Source organism: Pituophis catenifer, unplaced genomic scaffold (assembly GCF_029215685.1).
Source record: "Pituophis catenifer annectens isolate HBS135680 unplaced genomic scaffold, rPitCat1.0.hap2 SCAF_1, whole genome shotgun sequence".
NCBI classification, from domain to species: Eukaryota; Metazoa; Chordata; class Lepidosauria; order Squamata; family Colubridae; genus Pituophis; species Pituophis catenifer.
In genome coordinates this window covers 195760785-195785948 of record NW_027256881.1, presented here as the reverse complement: position 1 = coordinate 195785948, position 25164 = coordinate 195760785, and the positions used below count along the sequence as shown (strand labels likewise).

Genomic DNA, 25164 nt, shown 5'->3' with positions numbered 1-25164 from the left:
AAACATTTGATGTATGGTTTTGACGATTATGTAAGAGATTATAAAAAGAAGAAAGTCATACATTTACAATTGTACTTATTACTGCTATAAAGAATGGAAGCCAATTTTTTATATATATCTTTCTTCCAAATTTTTGCTTTTGTCTTTTTGCCCTTTAGCTTTCTGTTCTATTTTTCTTTTTTCCTTCTTTCTCTATTTTACTTTGCATTAATTTTTACTCCTGTGTTTAAAACTTCCATTAAAATTATATATTTTTTAAAAAAATAATACATGCCTCAGTGTATGTATTCTCCTTTTATCAAAGTACCAGCTACTAATAATTGACAAGTTGTGGCTTTGGCCATATAAATACAATTGCCACTTTAAACATGGTCTCTGCCCAAGTCATTCTACAACTTTTCAAAATCAAAAAGCAAGAATATATTCATACAGCATCAGTAATAGTCCACAGACACCATAAACATTACCTCCTGGTGGAGATGAATGTTTTTCCCAACACCCAGAATGAGAGATGAGAGATTTTCGGAACAAATCATAATCAACTACGGTAGGTTCTCACAATATCCTGAGTGAAAACCAAGTGCACTTTATTAGAATTCAACATGGTATGCAAACCCAGTCACACCGATCGCTTGACAAGCAAGCGCTTTCAAATGTGTCAACAAAGCTAGAAACTCCAGTACATTATAACATTTATCAATTTCATTTATTGATCTGTTATATTTCAGGATAACAGTTCTCCCAAAGAAGCTTCCCAGCTGCATAAACAATGCTAAATCACCGTAAATATGATTTAAATACTATTGACAGAGACAGAGGCAGTCCTAGCGGGATCAATAGTATGAAAATGGTAGGAGTGACCAGATGACCAAAGAGCTACTCTTTTTGTCACAGGCATCATATACATAAAAAGGAGCAGGGTTTTGATTGATTGTCTAGGTAGCCATTTTGAAGCTGTTCACACACGGGTGCACGCAAACACGCAAACATACACACATGCACACACACACTACATTGTGGAGTTTAAAGGATAGTTATGACAATGAAGATTCCATCTGGAGCTTTTGAGATGCCTCTCTCTCTTTCTCTTCCTGAAGGAGTCATTATCATAAAAAAAAATTCTATTCGGTTTTATACGCATAAAAATTCAGGCCTTGCTGTTTCTAGAAGGGGGGCATGTTTCAAAAATACTGCCAAATAAAAAGAAGGAAAGTCAGCTCCCTCATTGCATGTTATTAACAGACTACCTGGAGCTTCTAAACTTTAAGTAACCCTATGCAATATTGTAATGCACTCTATTCAAGTAAGTTAAGTACATAATAGCATGAGTAATTAAAATATTAAACTTAATTAACCTTAATTTTTAAAGGCCATTTTAGTAACTCAAGAAGATATCAAACAAGCTAAACACAAAAAAATGCAGGAGAAAAGCTATTCTTTGCTGCTGTCCCATGCTGTTAAATAATTGTGTATTTATGGCACATTACTATATAAAATTGATACAAAAATATATGGTAAATTTCACCATTTTCACAGTGTGGGTAATTATTAATCACAGCACCTCAGCAATTTCGCTCTTATGTTTTGGGAAGAAAAATTGAAAACAGTAGTATGATGGATTAATCACCATCCTTTTACTTTCATTATATAGAAATTAGGAAACACTAGCCCATTTTTAAAATGTTCCCACTATTCAGCAAAGCAAAAACCATATTGCAAGTCTTACATTCCCTTTTGCTCTCCATGTCATTCTCTGATTGGCTACTTAGCAGGGTCCAGGTGTTATGGAACCATCACTAAGTCTAAGAGAATAACAGAATAACAACAGAATTGGAAGGGACCTTGGAGGTCTTCTAGACCAACCCCCTCCTCAGGCAGGAAACCTGTATACCATTTCAGATAAGTAGCTGTCCAATCTCTTCTTAAAAACTTCCAGTGTTGCAGCATTCACAACTTCTGGAGGCAAGTTGTTTTCCACTGATTAATTGTTCTAACGGCCAGGAAATTTCTCCCTAGTTCTAAGCTGCTTCTCTCCTTGATTAGTTTTCATCCGTTGCTTCTTCTTCTGCCCTCAGGTGATTTGGAGAATAGCTTGACTCCCTCTTCTTTGTGGCAGTCCCTGAGATATTGGAACACTGCTATCATGTCACCTCTAGTCCTTCTTTTCATCAAACTAGACATACCCAGTTCCAACAACCGTTCTTTATATGTTTTAGCCTCCAGTCCCCATCATGGTGACCAAAACTGCAATATTCCAAGTGTGGCCTTACCAAGGCATTATAAAGTGGTATTAACACTTCACATGATAATGATTCTATCCCTCTGTTTATGCAGCCTAGAACTGTGTTGGCTTTTTTGGCAGCTGCTGCACACTGCTGGCTCATGTTTAAATGATGGTCCACTAGGACTCCAAGATCTCTCTCACAGTTACTACTATTGAGCAAGATACCACATATACTGTACCTGTGCATTTTGGTTTTTCTTGCCTAAATGTAGAACCTTCCTTTTTTCACCATTGAATTTCATTTTGTTAGATAGCTCCCAATGTTCAAATCTGTCAAGATCCTTCTGTATCTTAAGCCTATCTTCTGGAGTGTTGGCTATTCTTGCCAGCTTGGTGTCGCCCACAAATTTGATGAGTTCCCCATCTATCCCCTCGTCCAAGTCATTGATGAAATTTTTGTGTGATAACTATGTGATTCACATGACAACCATGGCAAAAAAAAGGTTGTAAAATCGGGCACAACTCATGTAACAGCCATGCTTTGTAACCAAAATTCTGGTCCCAATTGTAGTCATACGTTGAGAACTATGTGTACTGTACATTTCTTCATATATCACTGATTATAACACATTTGCTTGCTAAAAGTGTAAATTGAGTTTTGCCGGATAAGCTATTAACATCCAGTTTCTCACACGGGCAAACAAGCTGCTCATAGAACCTTGTAAGTATAATACGAAGATCTTATCTTCCACCATTATTTCCCACTGGTTTGGATTTCAAATCACATTAGAACATCATATGAGGGTGTCCAACATGGACACAAGAAACCTTAAGTAGCAAGAGGCCCATTGCCTGTATGGTAAACTCTTTAAGATTAAATACAGAAGGGAAAACTGCTTGACTCATAAGCATATACTTTGTATCTCTCCTCAGCTATTTTTTTGGGGTGGATGCTGTACCACACATTATCAGGGCACAAGTATTTGTTGATCTGCAATCAACACTAAAAGAGGACTATCCTCTAAACATTATAGAGAAATAGAGGCAGCAACCGCCACCTCAGAATTTCTGAAATGTAATTGCTGAATCACAAACTATCACTCAAAAGATGTAGAGCAGGGCTGTCAAATTCCTGGGCCGGGGGCCAGATGCATCACACACTGACCACGCCCAAGCTCAGTTTAGTGAAGGGGGAAAAGTCTTGACACGTCACGTAACGACGCCATGACGATGCGAGTTTGACACCCCTGATATAGAGGGTGGGATCTCTCTAGTCCGTCATGCTCACCACTGCACAGCCCTGCATGGGGGGAAAGCTCAGAATATAAACCAATTTCATACCATAGATAAAATTAAATTAGAATTCTCATAGCAAATGGCTAAATCAACTTATCCAACTGCTTTGTCTGAATAATCAAGATGATTTCTTGAAAATACATCCCACATAGGTGTTTATAGTGATTCTCAATTATCCAGGTCATGGTTGTCCCAAAGGTGCTTTTCCAAAAGGCAACTGGAGTTTCTTGGGTTTTTTTTTTTTTCCTTGAAAATGTTTCGCTTCTCATCCAAGAAAGTTTCTTTCATGGGAAGCAAAATGTTTTTGAGGAAAAAAACAAGCGAGCCCAGTTGCCTTTTGGAAAAGCACCTTTCGGATCTCATATGGGCCTTTTTAAATTCTATCCAGTTGCTTAGTAAAATGAGACAATTCACATTTAGAGAATTACAGCAATTACAAGGTCTCTACAGGAGTGAATTGGGTATTTGCTAAGAAAGCAGACAAATAATCAAGGTGCAGCAACGTTTGCTGCAGGACTTATGATAGGGCTACAAGAGAATACTAATAATATAAAATCAAGAGTAATACCATAGGACTCATGTAGCATTTAGGAACTGAATGTAATGCAAAGTATACCTCATGCTATAGGAGATCCTTCCAATGGACTTGCTTGCAGCTATGACACTACCATAAATTAGCAAACAAGCAATTATGTATTTTTACTCCATTGTTTTGGTTATGATAAAAAGTAAAACACTGCACATTCAGCCCAAGCAACAGTAAAAGCAATACCAAACCTAGCTTGAACAGCTCCAGCATGAGGAAACAAGTCTGCTGGCATCTTTATGGGCGCCAAAGTCTGCCGGTAAAGATTTCAGCAAAGTTTGCCATTTTTATTTAGGTATTGCTCTAAATTTATTTATTTTATTTATTTTATTTCGAATTTATATACCGCACCTTCTCCCGAGGGACTCAGGGCAGTGTACAGCTAAAAACATACAATACAAACATTAAAAACAATTAAAAGGATATATATTAATTTGGCCCCAATTTAAAATGACAAACCAGTTAAAAATGTTTTTTTTAAAAAATGTTATGTTAAGCCAGCCTGACTTGCTGGAAAAAGAAAGTTTTAAGGGCACGGCGGAAGGCACCGAGGTCTTGAATTCTAAATGACGGACAGTCACATGTTGTGGTACTTCCAAAAGGACGCCCTCTGAACCACCAGCCTCCCTGAATTCTCTAATACCCCAGTGATCTCATGGGGACAGTGGAGGATTGTTGGGGTGTTGAGTTTCTTTCAAAGTGCAGGCCCCGATGTCAAAATTGTGTATAAACAAATCCCAAATCAAAGGCTATATATCCAATGAGATCCATCAAAATAAATTGAAAAAATAACTGTCTTTGAGAACTGCACGTATTTCTTGATTGAAATGAACATGAAGGAAGAATTATACTGGTCCATTGGTCAACAATAAAGTGCCTAAGGTTTGCTGTGCAATGGTAGAAAGGAACACAATCTGCCTCCGTGAATTTCAATCAGTCATTTTTAAACAATTAAGTAAAGGCCAAAAAAAACAGAAATCCCAAGTCAAAAGGAAAAAAAATAGTGTTTTATTAACTACCACACTGTTATAATACACTTTAAACGTACAATAAGGTAGCCTTTAAATTTGAGGTGGTTTGAACAAATGAACAGGTTTTCCAAATGTTTGTAAATAGTGAACTGTTGCAATTATTGTACTTTTTTTTTTTTTTTTGTAAAACGGGTAGAGCACTTACAGACTTGGCTATGCAAATTAAGAGTGTACATTTTTTATAGTTGAAAATATAAACAGTAATTAAAAAATAAAAAAAATCAGCTTAATAAAAAACATATATGTTTATCAGTTAAATGTACTGGATACATACAATTTAAGGGAAGCATAAAGGAAAGGTGGATATTTAAATGCAGCTCAACTAACCAAAGCTTGGCAGAAAAAAGCGTTGTAAAACCCTTATTCCACTATCACTAATATTAATATGGACTATTGTCCCTATGGAAATGATTTTCTATTATTTGCATTTGTATATGTGTGTCTGTGTCTGAGTGCTTATGTGTCTTCTTTTACTGATAATTTACATGATGGCTTTTAAGGCCCTGGCAGACAGATGTATTTGGAGACAAAGTTAGATAAAAATTGCAATTGACATGGATACCCTTAATTTTTGGTCCTCCAATATTCAAGAAAAGGGTATCTTTATTGTTGTTTCATCACCCAAAATGCAGCAACTTATTTTTATTTAAGCCTTGAATAATTTTAAACATCAGTTATATTGCCCAAATTAGTTACTTAAAGAATATTATTAACAAGACATTATTTTGGCAAAATTAAACTTTAAACATGGCTTTTCAACAGGATTTAAAAGGTGACTATCCCTAGAGCTCCATGTTAAAATGTAATTTTCAAAATCTTACAAGAGTAATGCTTAAAATATTGTACATAGTTAACCTAATTAAAATAATTAGCTTCAAAATGACAACTTGATGAGCTAAGTAAAGCCTATACAATGAAACATTTGCTTGGAAACTTGATTTGTCAGTTATGCATAATAAAAATTCCAGTCAAGAAAATTACAAAATTTCTTTTATCATAACATGATTTCTTTTCACCAATCAACTTTTATCTTACAATAGATAAATACCAACATGTTCTCATTTTTACACTAAACCACAAAGGATTGATGCATTTGATTAGACTACCATTTCCATTGTTAAATTTCTTTTTATACAAGTTGGTAAAATTTAATCTCTTCTAGATTCCAAAAGTACCTACAAAACTCATGCAATTTTACCATTTTAATATACTATGGAATATCATACAAAGTAAGGCATTTCAGTGTCATGTATAACCAAGTTACTGTCAATCCAAAAATTTTTGCACATCAATAAAAAGATATCTAAGAACTTAGGAACAATATTCTTCTCACTACTGTATAAAAATAACCACAATTAATAGGTATTTTGTGTATATTTATTCCATTGTCTCATTTCCGGAAACGGTAACAAGCTGTAAAGGTATTTCAGCATTGGTAAGAATATCTTGATTGCTGGTGCCAGATGTATTAACAGTTCCTATCCCTGAAACAGAACCTTGTTGAATATTAGCAAGGATAAGCGTTGTTCCGCCTGCAGTAATCAAAGTATCCTCTGGTGTTGCTTCCACCGATGCAAGCACTGTACTGCTAGCATGAATAGCTTTTTTATTTTGATGGGTTTTAATGTGTTTGGCAAGATGATCACTTCTCATGAAGCGCTTGGAACATTCTGGACAGACGAATTTCTTTTCACCTGGTCAATATATAAAAAAAGAAGTTTTTTCTTTCACACCAATGCAAAAGTAACCTTAACACGGCTGAAATTTGAAACGCTTGACAGCTCTTCCTTTTTCTTTTAATAGAAAAGCACACACGATATATAAGCATTGCTATAGATGTTTAGAAATCAGCAGCAATGGTTAAATGAGATTTTTAACGACTAACCGGTGCTTTAATTTCCCACCCCATATGCCTAAAGAAGTAAGTTTTTAAAAAATAGATTTGGTCACCTGTATGTGTTCTCCTGTGTCGCTGTAGCTCATCACTACGGGTAAATCTTTTCCCACAAAACATCCACGTACAAATAAATGGACGCTCTCCAGAATGCCAACGAAGATGAGCTCTCAAATGTGATGTTTTTCCATAGACTTTCCCACATCCTGGTATGTGACAGATGTGTTGTTTTTTCTTTCCCAAATTGGTGCCTCTGTTAAAACATGCAATGAAACAATCGTTACTCAAAACACTGACATCATCAAAACATGTTGGATATTACACTGAACTGTAAGAAAACGCATTCATGTACCTCGGCATAGATGTATACCGTTCAAGGGCATTAACTAGCTCAGGAGCAGCATGAGCTGTCACCATGGAATCTAATGCCACATCCTTCAATCTGTCACTTCCCTATTGGCACCGAAAGAGCAAGATGCACAGATTTCCCACAGATACAGGTGCTCAATTTAATGATCACTCTCACTTTTGCTTCATTTATTTTAAGGACATTTGCTACACAATGAGACACGGAATGCATACCTTCCACCACCTTCTTTACAATTGGGGCAAGTGCAAGCTACCCTTCGCAATCTTTTTCCTTCTTGATGCGGCTGGTCCCCTTCCTCATCCACCACCTGCACCCGCAAATGTGTCAGGTCATTGGTATTCAGTGTAGAATCACCACCAAGCTGCCATTCTTCTGGATCAGGCTCCTCTTCTTTAATCCTAATATCTAAAGGTAGGAGGAGGAATATTACAGATCAACAGTCAGTCCCATTACACAGAAAGGAGAAAACCATAAAGGTCTTAAGCTTTGCAATGTTATCTGCTTATCCTATCTTATCAGTCAATCCATTCCAATATCAGAATGCCAGACAACAATTTATGTCCTTTTATTCATAACCATAAGAACCGTGGTAGCGATTCTCTAATCAACTAAGCATGCTTTTAAGAATACCATTAAAAAATGTTACAAACAAAAGCAACCATTTTTTTCTAGCTAGAAAGCGAAAAAGTAACCTTTATTTTTCAAAAAAAGGGCTTTTCAATGAAATGTGTACAAGAATTCTGTTGAAACCAGAGAGAAGATTTTAAAAGGTGAAAATGATGTTTCAAGAATGCTTTTTAAAATATTCAAGAGAATATTTTGCAAGGGTTTGGTGAGGTTTTTTACCTCACCAAACCCTTGCAAAATATTCTCTTGGGCTGGGAGCTTCACTGATGTGTAGTTGTCTAAACAACTCAAGCAGATGTTTAATATCAGGTAATGATAATAATAAACTGACACATTAAAAACACATCCAAAAATGGCGAACATTGAGAAATTAAAACAAATAATTGATAATTGTGAACCAGTACAATAATAGTACATCTGCTGGAGAGTTTCTGAAGTTCTGAAGTATAAGTGGGATGGCTGCATCAATGCTCAAGTCAACAACCTTCAAATCCGCTCAAAAACATATGCTTCTCGTCCTTAAATCAGCTCTAGCTGGCCGCAACTATTTAACTGCCCTTCCCTCCGCATTTTCAAGAGCTACATGAAAGCTCAACATAATGCTTTGCCAGTCCTGATGTTGTGCTGAGTGTTAGCTCTTCCATTTGCTCTGAACGGGAAGCCTTAAGAAGCCTATATATGGAAGCAGCATTTTTCCCAGACACAGCAAAGCCAGGCCAAGGAAAGATGACATTCTAGTATGCCAAAGGAAGGGGGAAAAAAAATCCTTAAATGCCAAGGGCAAGCTTTCAAAAGAAACCGAGCCAATATCAATTAAATGCAAAGGTTTTTTTTTTTAAATCTCTCTAGGTATTCACCTACATTACATTCATAGTACTGTTTTAGCATTCAAACTACTATGATTAGCCTATTTTTGTCTAATAACATCCATCTTTGTATTCACCAGTGGTATAAAGGATATTTAATACACTTAATTTACCCTGACATTTAATAGCCTTCAGTTGCTGCAATACAACATATGTATCTATGAAGAACTTCTGTTGAGGAAGGTTAAGGTTATAAATCTGTAAAGTATTGCAAGAATAACTTGTAAAAACAAAAAAGATAACATAATTGCCATTGATATTTGTTTAAGTAACACAAATAAAATTATAGCGCTTGCTGGACAAATTTCATATTCAGTACAAACAACTGAAAATATTTTTCAGTAAGATATTTAGCACAAACATCCACATCCACAGACTGTTTCCCACAGAACATATTTTATAGTTTGTCATTGGTATTAAAGTTTGATGTTGAGGAAGATATATAATTGAATAATATAATATTGATCCACTTATACGTGTGAGATCATCTGTCACAATGGATTGTGGTACCATCAATATGCTGGTGATATTCAACTGTATATCTCCATCCCTGGTGACCCAAGTGATGCTGTCGCCATCCTCTCATAGGTCTTGGAGACTGTAGGCGCCTGGATACAGGACAATAAGCTATGATGACCTTAACAAGGTTGAGTGGCTTTGGGTACATGGAGCATCAAGATCTGGGTTTTTGATGTATTTCGTTCTGGATGGGGTTGCACTATACCCGTCAGGCCCAGTTAGCAACATAGGGGTTCCCCTGGACCCATGTCTTCCGCTCGAAGAGCAGGTGGCATGTGTGCCTAGGAGTGCCTTTGCCCAACTTTGGTTTCTGCACCAGCTGCAACCTTTCCTATATCAGGAGTCCCTGCATTCAGTCACTACAGCCCTACTGGATTACTGCAATGCACAACTAGTGGAGAGTGTGGCAGCATGAGCAGTATTTGGAGCTCCTAGAATGGCCCAATATTACAATACTGCTGCACAAACTGCACTGGCTGCCGGTTTGTTTCCTGATGCAGTTCAAGGGTTTGGTTATGACGTTTTAAGTCCTCCATGTCATGGGTCCAGGTTTTTTATTTTATTTTTATTTATTTTTTTAATTTGATTTATATGCCGCCCTTCTCCGAAGACTCAGGGCGGCTTACAATGTGCTCAACAATAGCCTTCATCCTTTTGTATATTTATACAAAGTCAGCTTATTGCCCCCATAAACTGGGTCCTCATTTCACCTACCTTAGAAAGGATGGAAGGCTGAGTCAACCTTGAGCCTTGGCGAGATTCGAACCCTGCAGTAATTGCAGGCAGCTGGTCTTAATAAGCTTAATAACAGGGTGCCTTAAACCCCTGTACTACCAAGGCTCTTTACCAAGGTTACTTGATGAACCATCTCATCCCACTCGGACAGGCCCATCCCACTCATGCCAGCAGGAGGCCTACTGCAGATTCCATCAGCCAAGAAACTCCAGCTGGTAGGATCCAGGAAAGAGCCTTCTCTGCCATAGCGCTGGCCCTCTGGAACATCCTGCCTACTGGGGTGAGGCCTGCTCCCATCCTCATGTCTTTTCTATAAGAGCCTGAAGACCTGGCTTTGCCAGTTGGCCTGGGGACCCAATGGAGGTGGCTATTAGACTAACAGCTAACCCTTCCTCCCTGCACATCCCGCTCCCTCCCCACTCATCTTTTAAATTCATTTTGCTATACTTTATTTTTTGTTTCATTGTTTTACTATACTACTGTTACATTTACATTTTTTATAATTCTACATTCTACCATTGTAAGCCGCCCAGAATGGCGCCACAAAGAGATGGATAGCAAATAAATTTAATAAATAAAATGTTACTCAACTCCAAAGATGAACAAGAACCACTATATAATAGAAACATGCACAAGAGTACATGCACCTCTGTTGTACTTCTCAATCAAACTGCACTTCAAGCTTCAAAATTTGGGTAAAAGGGCTCCCAAACTATCAAGCAAACACATGGGCAGTTTTGCTCAGCTACAACTCCCATGTGCCTCTATTGTAACTTCTGCCTCACAATTTTTAAAAAAGCCAGTAGGAAATGGACATATGTCTCTTTCCATCACCTCCACCTCTGAATTGCAAAGGAAGTCGCATTGAGGCTACCTATTTGGTTCTGAAGAAGCTTCTCTTTATAAGTGCTCAATGCCTTCCTATACTTTTTTCTGATGAACATCTTTTAGAGGGCTTTTGCCCCACCAAATTCTTTTGTAATTTTATACCATGTGCCTATAAACTGAAGTCCAACTCATTTTTTCTCCATGTTCATCAACACAACAATTCTTCCAAGCCAGAATGAGTAATTCACTCAAATCAGCGGATCTTTCAGTGTAATCCTATGGGTTTTTACTCAGAAGCAAGTTCTACTCTCTTCAACAAAATTTATTTCCAGCGAAAGGGACATAGGACTGTTATCTTGAATATTGGTACAGATCCATTTGGTTTCAATTCTCTTTCCACCAAATATTACTTTTCAGAAAACCAAAGAACTATTTATGCTTTCATGCATGCAAAAGAATGCTACCGTAATTCTCTGTTCCTACCATAGTAGCATGCAATGTGTGTTCAGGAATTGTGATCTCAGGAAAATCCAGAAATACTGAGATGTTGAGGCTAGCCAAACAAAGGAACACCTAAGAAGCAATTGCTTTAGCATCTTGTTTCACAAGACAAGTTGCTCCATAAACACACCCTCCCAAAAATGATAAAATATAAATATTTTATATTTTCAAATAATTCTGAAAAATAGAAATTCTTACTGAAATATCTGTTTGGGAACATTTGGCTAATTCAGATATCTGTTCCTCTATAAAAGCATTAAAATTTCAACTAGCAAGAAACATACATGGATCTCCCACAAATCTGAGTCCTTTCCTAGATTATTTCACTACTAAATGCTGACTCATTAAAATCAAATGCATTTGTACAAAATGACTGAATATATAAATACATTCTCATTAAAACTAAAAATCAGGGTGGATTTAATTTAAATCAACTTGATTTAAATCATGATTTAAATCGCTAGTAAAAAGGCTTTATTTAAATCAACTTGATTTAAATCATAATTTTTAAAGAGCAACTGTCATCTTTGTCCTGCAGCAGCTCCTCCTCTGACCTGCTGTTGACTCACCGACAGTCCCAATATTGCAGAATATACAGCCTCATGCTACATAACTAAGCTCCATTTCATGCTGAATAAACTAAATTATTAATGTATCTTAAATAGAAAAATACCTTTAGATAGATTTTTACTCCAAAAGCATTTTAATAAAATAAATTTGATAAAAATAAAAAAAACAGATTTAAATTTTAAAAATCTGATAAAAAAAAAATTAAAAATCGATTTTTATCCACCCTTCTAAAAATATATTTATCATCAGAAGAGAAAAATGGATCCAAAATATAACAATTATGCAAAGTCATGTTTGTTAAAGGACTATTTCAAATAAAAATTCATTTGGTCTCCTCAGCTGTCAGACATGATTGATAAAATTTTGGAGGATGAAGGCAACCTATTCAAACAGTGAGAATCCCATTAAAATTCAGCCTGCATGAAAAAGTTATATTACAAATGATAGTCATATGTCAATATAAGAAACATTTATTAATTAATAATTACTGGCTACCCTTCCAAATACTGTATGAATACTTTGCTTTCTTGTCTTTTAGTTTCTCTTAGAATATAATTTAAAAAGCTCATCTATCTTTTTAATAACAGTATGCAAATATGTCAGCAGCTACCAATACTGATAAAAAATATCCCCTGTACCAAGAAAGATATTTTTCATCTTCTCTTGCCCTGTAAGTCCTAAATCTATTGCAGATAACCCACCAATATTAGGTTTGGACACAGAAGGGCTACAAGGCAGAGGGGGAACATACCTGTTCCTTTAGCAATGATCCTAACTGGATATCACGCAGATATTTTTTTAGGTAGGTGTGCAATGTTCAAGGATAGGCAGTTTATTACAAGTAATAAAAAGTTAATATTTTAAGTTTTTTCTTCTGTTCAATCATGTCCAAATTTCAGAAACTGCCTGGACAAGTCCCTGCAGCTTTCTTAGCAAGGCTTTTCAGAAGCAGTTTGCCACTGCCTTCTTCCTAGGGCTGAGAGAAACTGACTAGCCCAAGGCCACCCAGCTGGCTTTGTGCATAAGGTGGAAGTAAAACTCATAGTCTCCCGGTTTCTAGCCTGATGCCCTAAGTACTACATCAAACTGGTTCTGTGGTGTGGTTAGAAAACCTAGATAATTTGATTATTTAAAAAGTGTGTTTTTGAAAGCTTTTTAGTCAATGAGGTTAATCAATAATCCTGTTTCTACACCATACATTCTTCAGTTTCAGGCTTCCAAATAATGGCCCATAGGACTAAGGAAGTGGAGAATATGCATTACTTCCCAAAACATATATTGAGAGAAATCACATCCTTATCTCCTGCCCTCTGGACTCCAATCCTTTTAACAGGGACCGATGAAAGACTAAACAGAATGACAATTATAATGGTTTATTTGTATCAGTACCAACTAAAAATGTATTAAGTAAATATGGCCAAAGATAGTAATTTCCTTCTTCATGCTATCTTCTCAAAAAAGAAAAATATCCTTATATGCATTCCTATGGAAAAAAGGTTTAATCTTATTTTAAGATGGATTTCACAGCTCTCATTTCCCCATTCCCCAAAGCACTTTCATATTTGTGTTTATTGTTTCCTTATGAAGTAAAGCCAAACTTGCAGAATCAAAAGAAATAGACAAATTTCAGTAAAGGGCAATCTGGAAAAGGATGGGAGAGGACAAAAAATATATATTTGTACCTCTGTAATACTTTTCATATCTGCTTCTTCTGGCCTACAGCCAATTTACTCCTTTTGGTTATAGCCCATACTATAGTTGCTATTCAAACTTATATTGCAACTTCTTTATACAGATGCTGCTTTAAGATTTGGTGCAAATATCCTGCAATACTATCAAGCTAAGAGATAGCATCCTCTTTTCCAAAGTGCTCTCTACAATTCACCAACGGCTGAACAGGAGATTGGTAGGAGCAAACTAGGTGATTGGTGGGTTGCTGGGAGAGTTCTAATGCTACCTCTTTAGAGGGATAAATTACTATCACCAATGAAATATACATATATACCCTATTTCCCAGGGTCAAGTGTGCACACATAGTCCATAATAAAAGTGTGCAATATGTAATCCTCCAGATAAAAAAGATTATTCTGTCTTAAATGAGAATGCAGCAGAATCAGGTCAAAAGACTATGTAGTCCACCATCCTGTTTGTGGCAAAAGCCAATAATATAGCTCAAAAAGAGAATATGAGTGCAACAGTCTTTTATTCTGCATGATGTATTTCCAGAATCCTGGGGATATACACTACGTAAGCACCATAACTAGCAGTCACTGATGCCTTCATTGACAAAAATTGAATTAAATTAAAAAGCTATCTGCTGGCAAAGCAAATAGCACAATTCAAGTATCTATTACACGTAACAATTATTATTGCCTGCCCAAGTCTTCCATCACTGAGCTTTATCTCATGACACTAGTTTGTATTATTGGGAGATGGGGGGGGGGAGAGAGAGAGAGAATCTATACACTTTCTTCGCACCTCACAGTGCGTAAAAAATATTCATATTCCTCTTATGGTTTTTTTCCACAAAATTATTACCAAGCTCACGTACCAGAGCACTGTTTTTGTTTTTGAAACCCCTCGTTGTTTTCAAAATAAATTTGCCAAGTGGTTTCATAAAATGAGGTTAAGCGAAAAACACATCTGGATCTTCTGTTTCAAAACCAATTTTAGTGTTTCAGTTCTAAAATCAATTTATGCTGTTGACAACTTGCTTTTGCTTTAAACTTATTTAAAAAATGAGATGAGATAATAGAATATGTATGTCCAAATCTGGTATCAAAAATCCTTCAGAATCCAAAACCTGAAAAATATCAACTTGACAGATCACAAATCAATTTAACCAAGAAAAAGCATCAGAATTTTAGACTGTATGAAGTGAAATATATTTTGGCAGCTGAAATAATTTATTTCTTCTTAAATGGCAACATCAAGTTTTCTATGCTTCAATAATTATGACTAATTTTACCATAATTCAAAGCATTAGTTTTACAATACCTGCAGGACTGTCAGCATTTTCTCCGGGATGCAGTTGAATACCTCCAGAGTCTATAGAATTTATTGTAACTGTTTGTAGGTTTGGCAACTGAGCAGTACTTAGACTAACAGGCGTCGAAGTCAAGGCCCCACCTGCTGCAACTTGACCAAGAGTGAGGGTCTGCACAGGTGTCAATGTTATTTGTTGGCCAGGAGCATTTTGAAGCTGCAAGTTCTGCAAATTCTGTACTCCCTGGACTTGAAATGTTTGCCAAGTTATTTGCCCAGATGGGGTCACTGTCTGTGCCTGGATTAAAAAAGTTCCAGGATTCAACTGAAGCTGAAGATTCTGCAAAGCCTGTTGTGATATACTTTGGCTGGCTTGCACACCATGGATTGTCTGTTGCGCAATACCTTGTACAATCTGAGCCTGACTCGTTTGTTGAGATTCTTGAAGCTGTATATGTTGTACAATAGGCTGTGCTGTTGAGACCTGAATATTCTGGGCCTGTGTCTCCTCCGAGACAGATGTTTGGATGTAATTTCCCTGAAGATCTGAACTATGGACCTGCCCACTAGTGGAGGGCAAACTGTTTGAATTTTGTTCTAATATACTAGTATTGTCTATGGTTACAGGCAGTTGTTGTGAGGATGACGATGTTGGCACAAATAAGTCTGTATCGGTGGTTGTTTCCGTCATTTCAGGAGAAACCTGTTCTGCAGTCCTATCAGAAGTGTCCGAACTATCCATTGCCTGTGCAGTGCTTATCAAGTGTCCATCGGCATTAATGCCTGCAGTCATGGTTTGAGAACCACTTAGTCCCAGAGAATCTAGATCAACGCTATTGATGGGAACAAATGCGATGTTTCCTGGCAGTCCAAGAGGAACATTAGTAACTACCTGTGCTTGCCCAGGAAAAGATGAACCACCAATTGTAACCCCTTGGACTTGGCCAGTCTGTGATAAAATATTCTGAATGTTACTAGAGGATGTTCCAGAGGCAATAATGGTTTGATTGGAGCCAGGAATGATCTGAATTTGACCAGTTTCTTGATTCACACTACCATTATCAGAAGAGGCTGCAAAACCAAGCTGAACCTGTTGACCATCAGCTGTCTGTATCTGGGGTATTACTTGATACTGGACATTGGACACGGTACCATTTGATGAATCCGAACCAGGTGCAACAGAAAATATCTGCTGATTCTGCAGACTTTGAAGAGGAAGAACGTATTGTCCACTTGAAGTTACTGTGGCAGCCCCAGGGATCTGTACTATATTGCCAGCTTCATCTTTAATAGTTGTAGGTGTAGCAGACAACACCTCCCATCTATTTGGCGTTCCTGCTAACTGTACAGAGGCCAAATCTCCTGTCTAAACAAAAGCAAAAACAAAAACCAAATTAAAACGTTGCAAACGACAGATGAGCAATACAATACTTGTATGTACATAGTATGCCAAATAGTTCAATCTCTGTGCCATATAAAGTTAAATAAAATAAAAAATTCAGCTGTTCTCCACACAGAAATCTTTCTTCCATTGTTGGTTTAATTACTTTATAATTATTAATTCCTTACATTTATCTAGATTCTGAACTGTTAATTGTAGAATAGCACCTATAACAAGCAAGTAGCAACTTATACATTTTATTTATTTTTTATGGCTTTTTGGTTAATTCATATACAGAGTTAACAGTATACGGAGTTTGTTTAAACAGTGGGTTCTTAAAAAGAAACTATTTCTGAAATTGTGCATTTATATAGATATATTTGAATAACTGAAGAACAAGAAATAGATTTTGACTTGTTATGTCAGGATGCAAACAAGTTAATCCTATCAATTCAGTCTCTTCATTTTTACACGTGTCAGTAAACATAATTAGAAAGATGTCTATTATATACTAATTCCTACTTTAGCTAAACTAGAAAACTATAATTAACAGCTCTGGAACATTAAAACATAGTTTGAGGGTAGTTTGATAATTGTCGGGTTCTGAAGTTGTTAATCATAATTTCTCAATTAAAATAAAAGGGAAGCTATCATTAGCAAGATACATCCTATTTGTTTATCAACTTGCCCCAAAGTGGAGGCCAAAATTTATTCATCTCTTGGTTTAATAAATTGTGACTGCCTACACTAAGAAACAGGAGGTCTTTTCTCTGACACTACCTTTGATTTGAACAGTTTGACCTGATCAAGTAATTCTGTACAATATGCATGTATCAAGATACTGCCTTTCCCAAAGTATCTTATCCACATCTCTGGTGTGTTGGATGTTCCTCTTTACAAAACCCTTTCAATTCCAACTTTATGAATGCATACAGGTAGTCCTTGACTTGCAACAGTTCATTTAGTGACCATTCAAAGTTACAACGGCACTGAAAAAAGTGACCTATGACTGTTTTTCACAGTTACAACCCCTTAATCAGTGGTCAAAATTCAGACGCTTGGCAGCTGGTTCATATTTATGACCATTGCTGTGTCCCACGGTCATGTGATCACCTTTTGCAACCTTTTGACAGGAAGCCAGATTTACTTAACCACCAAGTTATTAACTTATCAACTGTGGTTATTCACTTAACAACTGTGGCAAGAAAGGTCGTAAAATGGGGGAAAACTCACTTAATAATTGTCTCACTTAACAACAGAAATTTTGGGCTCAATTGTAGTCATAAATTGAGGACTACCTGTATTGCACTTACACATATAACTCCTTAGCAAAAATTATTTTAAGCGATAAAATACTGACCTACATTAATTTCACAATTTTAAAGTATCAATATTTCTAAGTCAGAGGAATAATGAAAAAACGTATACATGGTCATTAAAAGTGATAAGTGATTTGTTTTGGAGTAAGAAAATATACGATTCAGGAACCTACAGGACAATCACAGCTATACTGATACTTATAATAGATACTTATATTTTAAGCTAAAATAGCAGCAGTATTTCTCATTTCTACTTTCCACTCATACCCATGACACAATTAGCCTGAATTAGGGCACAGAAAATCAAGTTTATTACTCTCAACTGTAGAGCTTACAGTTTTAGCTTTCTTCCCCCTCAAAACACAATAAATTAAGAAAATTTGAGATAATACTGCCACAGCCTAATTTTTCTGATGTTCAAAAAATTCACAAGGAAGAAAAAACGAACAAATCTAATACATCATCATCTTTGGTCCTTTTTTTAATAGTAGCTGTTGCATTTATAAGAATGCAAGGTGGGTATAAAAGATGCAGCCACTGTAACTTAGCTATTAAAATGTTTTGGAGAAATTTTGAAAATAGAAAAAGAGTTGTGTTTTCAAAGACCATCTTCCTTACAGTTTACACTATTAATCATTCCCCACTTAAGTAACTCTCCAAAAAGATGATCTGTGCCCAACCTTAGAAATAACACATGATTTTCTAGTCTTGGCCTTACATGTGTATATTTCTTCTGAATTACAATGTGCTTATATTATTCCTTTACATGAATTTTCCTGCATGGTTATTTTTAAAATATTTGATCTACAAAACCAAAGAAGCATAAGGAACAACAGAGCTTCTCTCAGTCTGTCTCTCTCTCTCTCTCTCTCTCTCTCTCTCTCTCTCTCTCATGCTCTGGGCAGTTTCAAAAACTATAAAGGACAGTATCTCTTTCCTTTAAAGTCCTGAAAGACACCTCCTTGTAACACAAGACTTTCCTCTTACATGTGGTAACCAGGAGCAGAGTTGTACAGCTCTATGATTTCTATATAGTCAGATTCTATTAAGATACACATCTTCCAAGAATCTTATGATCTTCTAACTGAAAATGTTTTTAACTACTTCTAACTTTTCTGGAATGTTAAAGTTGCACATCTTTAGCTATTTTCCTCCAGGGGTTTCCTGAAAGTTCAGGATGTGAAAAAGGTATTTAAAAACACATAGTAAAAAATGTAGTATAAAAAAATATCCCAACCATACATTTCTCGTTATGTTCATGCAATAAAAAACAATAGAAAGAACTTTTACAAGTGTGAGATACAAATTCTTATTGGTTCCAAAATATTGCTGGCAAGAATAGACCTTATTTTTTTCTTTTATACAATCCATTCCATCAGCTTTCAAAGTGTTTGAAGACCATCTAATATGCCAGGAGCTGGCAGTGTGGCACTTGTGCACAGCATCACATAGATGGTCCCCACAGATGGGACACCCAGAAATTCCAAAATTAAATTAAAAAATAATTTAAATTTTATTACATATGGGCACTGCCATCTCAATTTTCGTTGGCATTTTTCCTTGATTTGGATATCTCACAGAAATGTGAATAAATCGTATGAGCAACCTTGATTACTTCAAGTTGGGAATTACTGGTGTACTACCATATAGGGTCAATTCTAATTTTGTGTTCAAGAGAAAATATGTTTAGAAAAATATTTTGTTATTAAAATTTTATGCCACCTATCTCTCCTATTATAAGGTGACTCTGAGCAGCTAAATAAATAAAAGGAGAGGGAAATGTCATAAAACTAATGAATGCAATTGTGCAAATTTGACATATCAGATAATAGGTAACTAAGGATATAAAGGAAATGTATATTTGCCTTAATAAAGATGTTCACAGAAATGGAAAGCAAAATAAAATGGTATTTATATTTTAACAGTATCAGCACACACAGGTCTGAATCCAGATTTCACATTCTATAACCAGAAGAGTATCTACTTCTAAGTCAGTGGGATCTGTCCTGCCAAAGGAAGCAGGTAACCTTTGCCAGTTTCTTCCATATGCAGCTGCTTCACTTTCCTAAAATGTGTTTCATATACAAGTGTACAATTACCCTAACTTTTTTCACAGCTATTGATGTAAAGTAGCATTGTGACTTAACTTTTTAATTCCCTTCTCAGAATGGCAGAACTCTTATTGTCAGCAAATAACTAGTATTTACTAGTCAAAGAACACCTTAGCAATTTATGATGCTTGTTTTGTACAAAAAAATGCCACAGTTTTGAAACTTGGTATTTTCCTGGTTTTTTAAAAAAATAGACTATTGTTTCTATTATTAGAGGTGGTAATGGATGTACAAGATCTTCTAGTTGTTGATATGTAAAATGTTTATGCATATGGCATGAATGACATAAGTACATATTTCCTTTTATTTGTCATTAACTTCATTTTCAGGAGGCCCTTATATCCAATTTAGTATATCTTCCCTAATTCAGAAATCATCCCAATCACATTTATGTGGACTTGGCATTACCACCACCAATGTCCTGAGCAGCATAGCTAGAAAGAAAAATGAAGTCATATTGCTTTTCTTTCATTATAGTGATCTTGATTCAGTACACCTGGTATATGCTCTCATTAACTATTAGCAGCAGGAAACCAAGAAAGTTGCCACATATAAGGCTCTACCACAGCTTTCCAATCAGTGGGCTACCAGGAGTATACTCACACACTGAGTACCTCACCCAAAGAGATTATGTGTTGAGGATCGCAGGGTGGAGGCCAGCAACCAGAGTAACTTGTGAGGGTTTAAAACCATTGTTAATTTTAAATAGCCATCCAAGGTCCATCTTCCCAGAACACGCCCTTTTTGAGAGGGTTATTTTTAAAGTAAAGCCTTCCTAAAAGCCTTCTGACTCATCAGAGCGGGAAGGCAGGGAATGTTGCGGGTCCCATCCCTGAAGGAGATACACCTGGTGGGACCCAGAAGAAAGGCCTTCTCCGTGGTGGCTCCCTCTCTGTGGCACATCATTCCCCCAGATATTAGAATGGCCCCCACTCTAATACTCTTTCGGAAGGCGCTGAAGACCCGGTTCTGCCAGCAGGCCTAGGGAACCCAGAGTGGGATGGAGCCCATTAAATGGTTTGTGTGATCTGCTGTCACCGGGGTTGGGGGTGGGAGATGATTTTCCTATATTGTACTATATTAATTTATTTGATTCTTTTTGTTAGTTTTTATTGTTTTAAATGTGGTTTTATATTCTGTAAGCCGCCTTGAGTCATCATGGGCGAATAGGCGGCAATATAAATAAATAAATAAATAAATAAATAAATAAATAAATAAATAAATAAATAAAATAAATAAAATAAATAAAATAAATAAAGTAAATAAAATAAATAAAATAAATAAAATAAACAAATAGCTAGAAATTATAGCTTTTATTTTCTAATGTCAACACTGCTATATTACTCATAGTCCCCCAAGGCCACATTTTTTTTCTTTTTTTTTCTTTTTTGCATTATCTCCATTCTATCCTATCTCACAGTTTCTTTTCTAAATTATCATAAATGAGGGAATGTCTCTTGTGTTCACAGAAATTGGAGGAAAAATGATTCCATTTTTTACTTAGTTAACTATTACCTATGCAATCAAAGAATTGTAATTAACTCTAATTCTTGTTGAACCAATCAATATCAAAATGCAATTTTGACATATTCTGAACTGCACCAGTAAAAATTTCATTTGCTTAAATTAACTGCTATGTATGGAAGAATTATCCCTTCGTGTACAACTTACATTATTCAGAAGAAAAAGACAAAAATAGGCAAAATGTTTTTTGTGATTATTTTACAGAAATATTGTTAACATAAGGGAATGTATTAAACAATTCTATACTACATTGAACAATCTTACATCAACTCTTTGTCTCTGAGAATGAACATCATCAAGGTATCAGAAGCTACTTGAAACCAAAAGCTTTAGCTATATTAAGTATAAGAAAACCATAAATAAAGTTATTAACTGTAATGTCAGAACCTAAATCAGTTGTTTAATTTACACAAGATGCCATTAATCATTATTTTGATAGTCATTTATTCTGTGATGAGTTTATATCAGATTCATGGTTCCATAGTAAAGACTTAAGCAGTCAGTCTTCAATGACTCAGTATGTCTTTGTAAGAACACATAATTAAAATTGCTACATAATATTGCCACTATGTAATTGGGACAAGTGCACAAAATTAAAATGTATGGTAAACATTATTAGATTTAACCCCCAAACTAAATATATTTAATTAGAAGCAAATCCCATCAAGTTCAAATGAACTTTACTTTCTTATTAAGTGATTCTAAATCTTAATGCAAGACTTTAAATGCATTGATTATGGCATGTAAGTCATATACTGTCTTTCCCTTACTGATAACATTAATCAGAAATCAAATTTCCATTTGCAGGATGGGATGCTTTAGTTTACCCTACAGTATTCCTGGATCCAGCTCTAGATGGTGCCTGCCCAAAAGCATGAATAATTTCCTGTCCAACTTCAAAATGTACAAAAAGAAAGAGCAGAAATAGAAAAAAAATGGCACAGATGAGGAAAAAAATCAATATAAGAAGTAAATAATAGAATAAATGAAATAGATTACTTATGACAGAAAGATAGACTATAACAGACACAGACACACACACATATATGAAAGTCAACAAAAATAAAGGCAGCAAAAGCAGTTATACAAAAGTGTATAGAAACAGTTTGACTAAACACAAGCAGTTAATGCAAGAACTGTACTATTATTTTTTCTAACACTCGGTAATAATTAGAGAAACAATTAAAGTGAGCTGCTGTAAATGTGTGTGCATTGTATTGTATTGTACTGTAATACCACCCTTTTTACTAAATTCCCTAATGCTTTTCTATCAAAAAGAATACCATGTACCACAGCTCACATATACACTCCAACCTGACTCAAATTTTAAAAATGGAGATAAAACAAAATAACACCATTAAAATATATCAGCAAAACTGTCTGGAAACAATCAATTTAAATCTCTAATTCAGCAGTGGACCAAGCATATCCACAAAGGCTGGGCACAATTTGCATAGGGCATAAGCAGAACTCTCAGCAGATGTAGATGAGTAGCCAGCGCAGCTGTTTTAGAAAGGAAGACATATGCTTATTTGTTTCCAGACACCTTGCAAAGGACACCTCACAGAAAAAAATAATAAAAAAAAAATCAAGTCACCTTCAAGTTGGTCTCAGTTCTTGATGGTCACATTCATAATTTTTCCTTGAGATATGGAAGTGATGTACCACTGCCTTTTCTGGGGTTCTTATTTTGACACTCTAGTCAACCTGCAGCCCTAGATTTTTCAGACGGTCTCCCATTCACTAAGATGAATCCTGCTTAGCCTTCTAAATTAGTGAAAGTTAACAACATTCAAAGCAGGGTCTAAAGAAAGGCATATATGTATCACTATGATCAGGTACATCATTTGCAAGATCAGTCATGGTATACCAGGGGTGTCAAATTCCTATCATCACGCCAGCGTCATGTGACGTATTGGGAGTTTTTCCCCCTTCGCTAAACTGGGCATGGGTGTGGCCAGTCCATGACGCATCCGGCCCGTGGATCGGGAGTTTGACAGCTCTGTGGTATACTAATATTGGCTGCTGCTACCTGCCACTGAAAGCTAAGTACACAACTCCAGAGCTAAATCTAGGAGCATGATCAGATTTCAAGCAGATCTGTTTAAAACTGGCCTGGAAACCTGTCCACTACAGACTGAATATCTGTTTCTTTAAATTTCTATTTTGGCTACTCAGTGACTGTTTTAATTTTTTAGTTTGATTTGCACATTACAGATAGTTCTCAACTAACATTTGGTCATTAATGTTCATTTGAACTTATGACAGACCTTCCCAGAGCTACTTACAACCTATTTCCAGAGTTACAATGGCCATACACACATCTGAGGACCTGTGGCCACATTTTGGATACTTAGCAACTATATGGCCATTCACAGCATCCATGATCATGTAGCCATGATTTGTGACTTTTTTACCGGTTTCCTGTAAACGACCATGATAAACAATGATCTTAGCTTCGAATCTGGTCGCATGATGCCTCAAATTACAACCACAATGACTTACCACCATGGGATTCGCTTAACAACTGCCATAAAATGGTTGTAAAATTATGTCTGATCCAATAGATGCCTTAACTTAAGGTCATGACTTAGAACTGAAATTCTAGTCCCAGTTGTGGTCATAAGTCGACTACCTGAAGCTATCACTTACAGTCTACTGAGTTTTGAGCAAACTGAAGCTGGAGGAATAAACACTAATCACAACCATTATTTTATTTAAACCCATTTTCCCCGTTATATATTTACCTAAAACCAGAAATAACTTGATAATAGTTTAAATTTGCCAACGGCAAACTTTTTTTCCTGTTTTTTTTTTCATGTACCTCTTTGCACCTTTTGGTCCTGAATTCACACAGTAAATTCCCAATTTTCTGGTTTAAAAATTGTAACAAATTTTGTAGGTCGAGACCACATTTAGGATGAAAAATTTCAATAATCATGCCAAATAACCTCAGATTCTTCAGCTGTCTAAAAATCTGAGACCATACTGTGTTTTTTTTTCACTATGTCACATTTGGAAGGATGTGTATGAACATGTACAATAACTGGCTTCATTCCAGGCTCTCGCAGAGGCTGCAGAGAAGTGATAAACTGGGAAGCATATATAACTTTTCTGTTGTGCTAAGGAGATAATACTGTCTGCTACATGAAGCTATTATGCTTAATCCATTAGTGTGTTTTTAAGTTACAGCAAAGTTGATAACTTATAATATAGCTACAGGAAAATGTATAAACTAAATAAGCATTAAATGACAACTGTATGGATGTATAAGGCAGAGTCACAAACATGAGATCATACTTCCTAGGTATGTTTATTGAAAAGTCCCTACAAATTCCATAGGACTTGTGCAGACTATACACAAGATTGCAAACTTTGATAAAAGATACAATTAGTCCCCCACCCCATTTAATATAAACCCTAAATAAGAAAGGAAACATGAAGCTCAAAAATTCAAAAATGGTGCAATTTTCACTCAGGATCAGTGTAGCGTTCACTACAATATTTCAACATTAAAAGCCAGCCCTTCTGCTTTTCTTACCCAACTAAATTCCTGAGACATGAACTAAACAAGACATCCATCAAGAAGTTACTTCATCCATCAAATTTAATCCTTTCCTCATTCAATTTGCAAAACCAAATCCCCCCCCCTCAGAAGCCTTTCAGATGTTCCTAATAACCTCAAGGACTTAGAGCCCTCTCAAAGGAACCGCCCCCCCCCATTCCCAAAGGACATAAAGAGGGGAAACATTAGGAGGGGAGGGGAGGGGGGAAAAAAAAGTTCTGGCTACTTTTAT

At 36.0% G+C, this 25164-nt stretch overlaps 1 protein-coding gene across 2 annotated transcripts in view; it reads right to left on the bottom strand.

Moving 5' to 3' along the window:
* Window positions 1-5091: 5091 nt before the first annotated feature.
* SP3 (Sp3 transcription factor) overlaps window positions 5092-25164 on the bottom strand; it is a 22059-nt gene continuing 1986 nt past the window's right edge. For both annotated transcript variants that reach the window (XM_070935486.1, XM_070935409.1), the window contains 4 exons: window positions 15045-16398; window positions 7614-7806; window positions 7088-7284; window positions 5092-6831 (listed from right to left, as the gene is read on the bottom strand). In XM_070935486.1, coding sequence (XP_070791587.1) covers window positions 6515-6831; window positions 7088-7284; window positions 7614-7806; window positions 15045-16398 — 2061 coding nt within the window. In that variant the 3' untranslated portion in view covers window positions 5092-6514. The remainder of the gene's footprint in view (window positions 6832-7087; window positions 7285-7613; window positions 7807-15044; window positions 16399-25164) is intronic.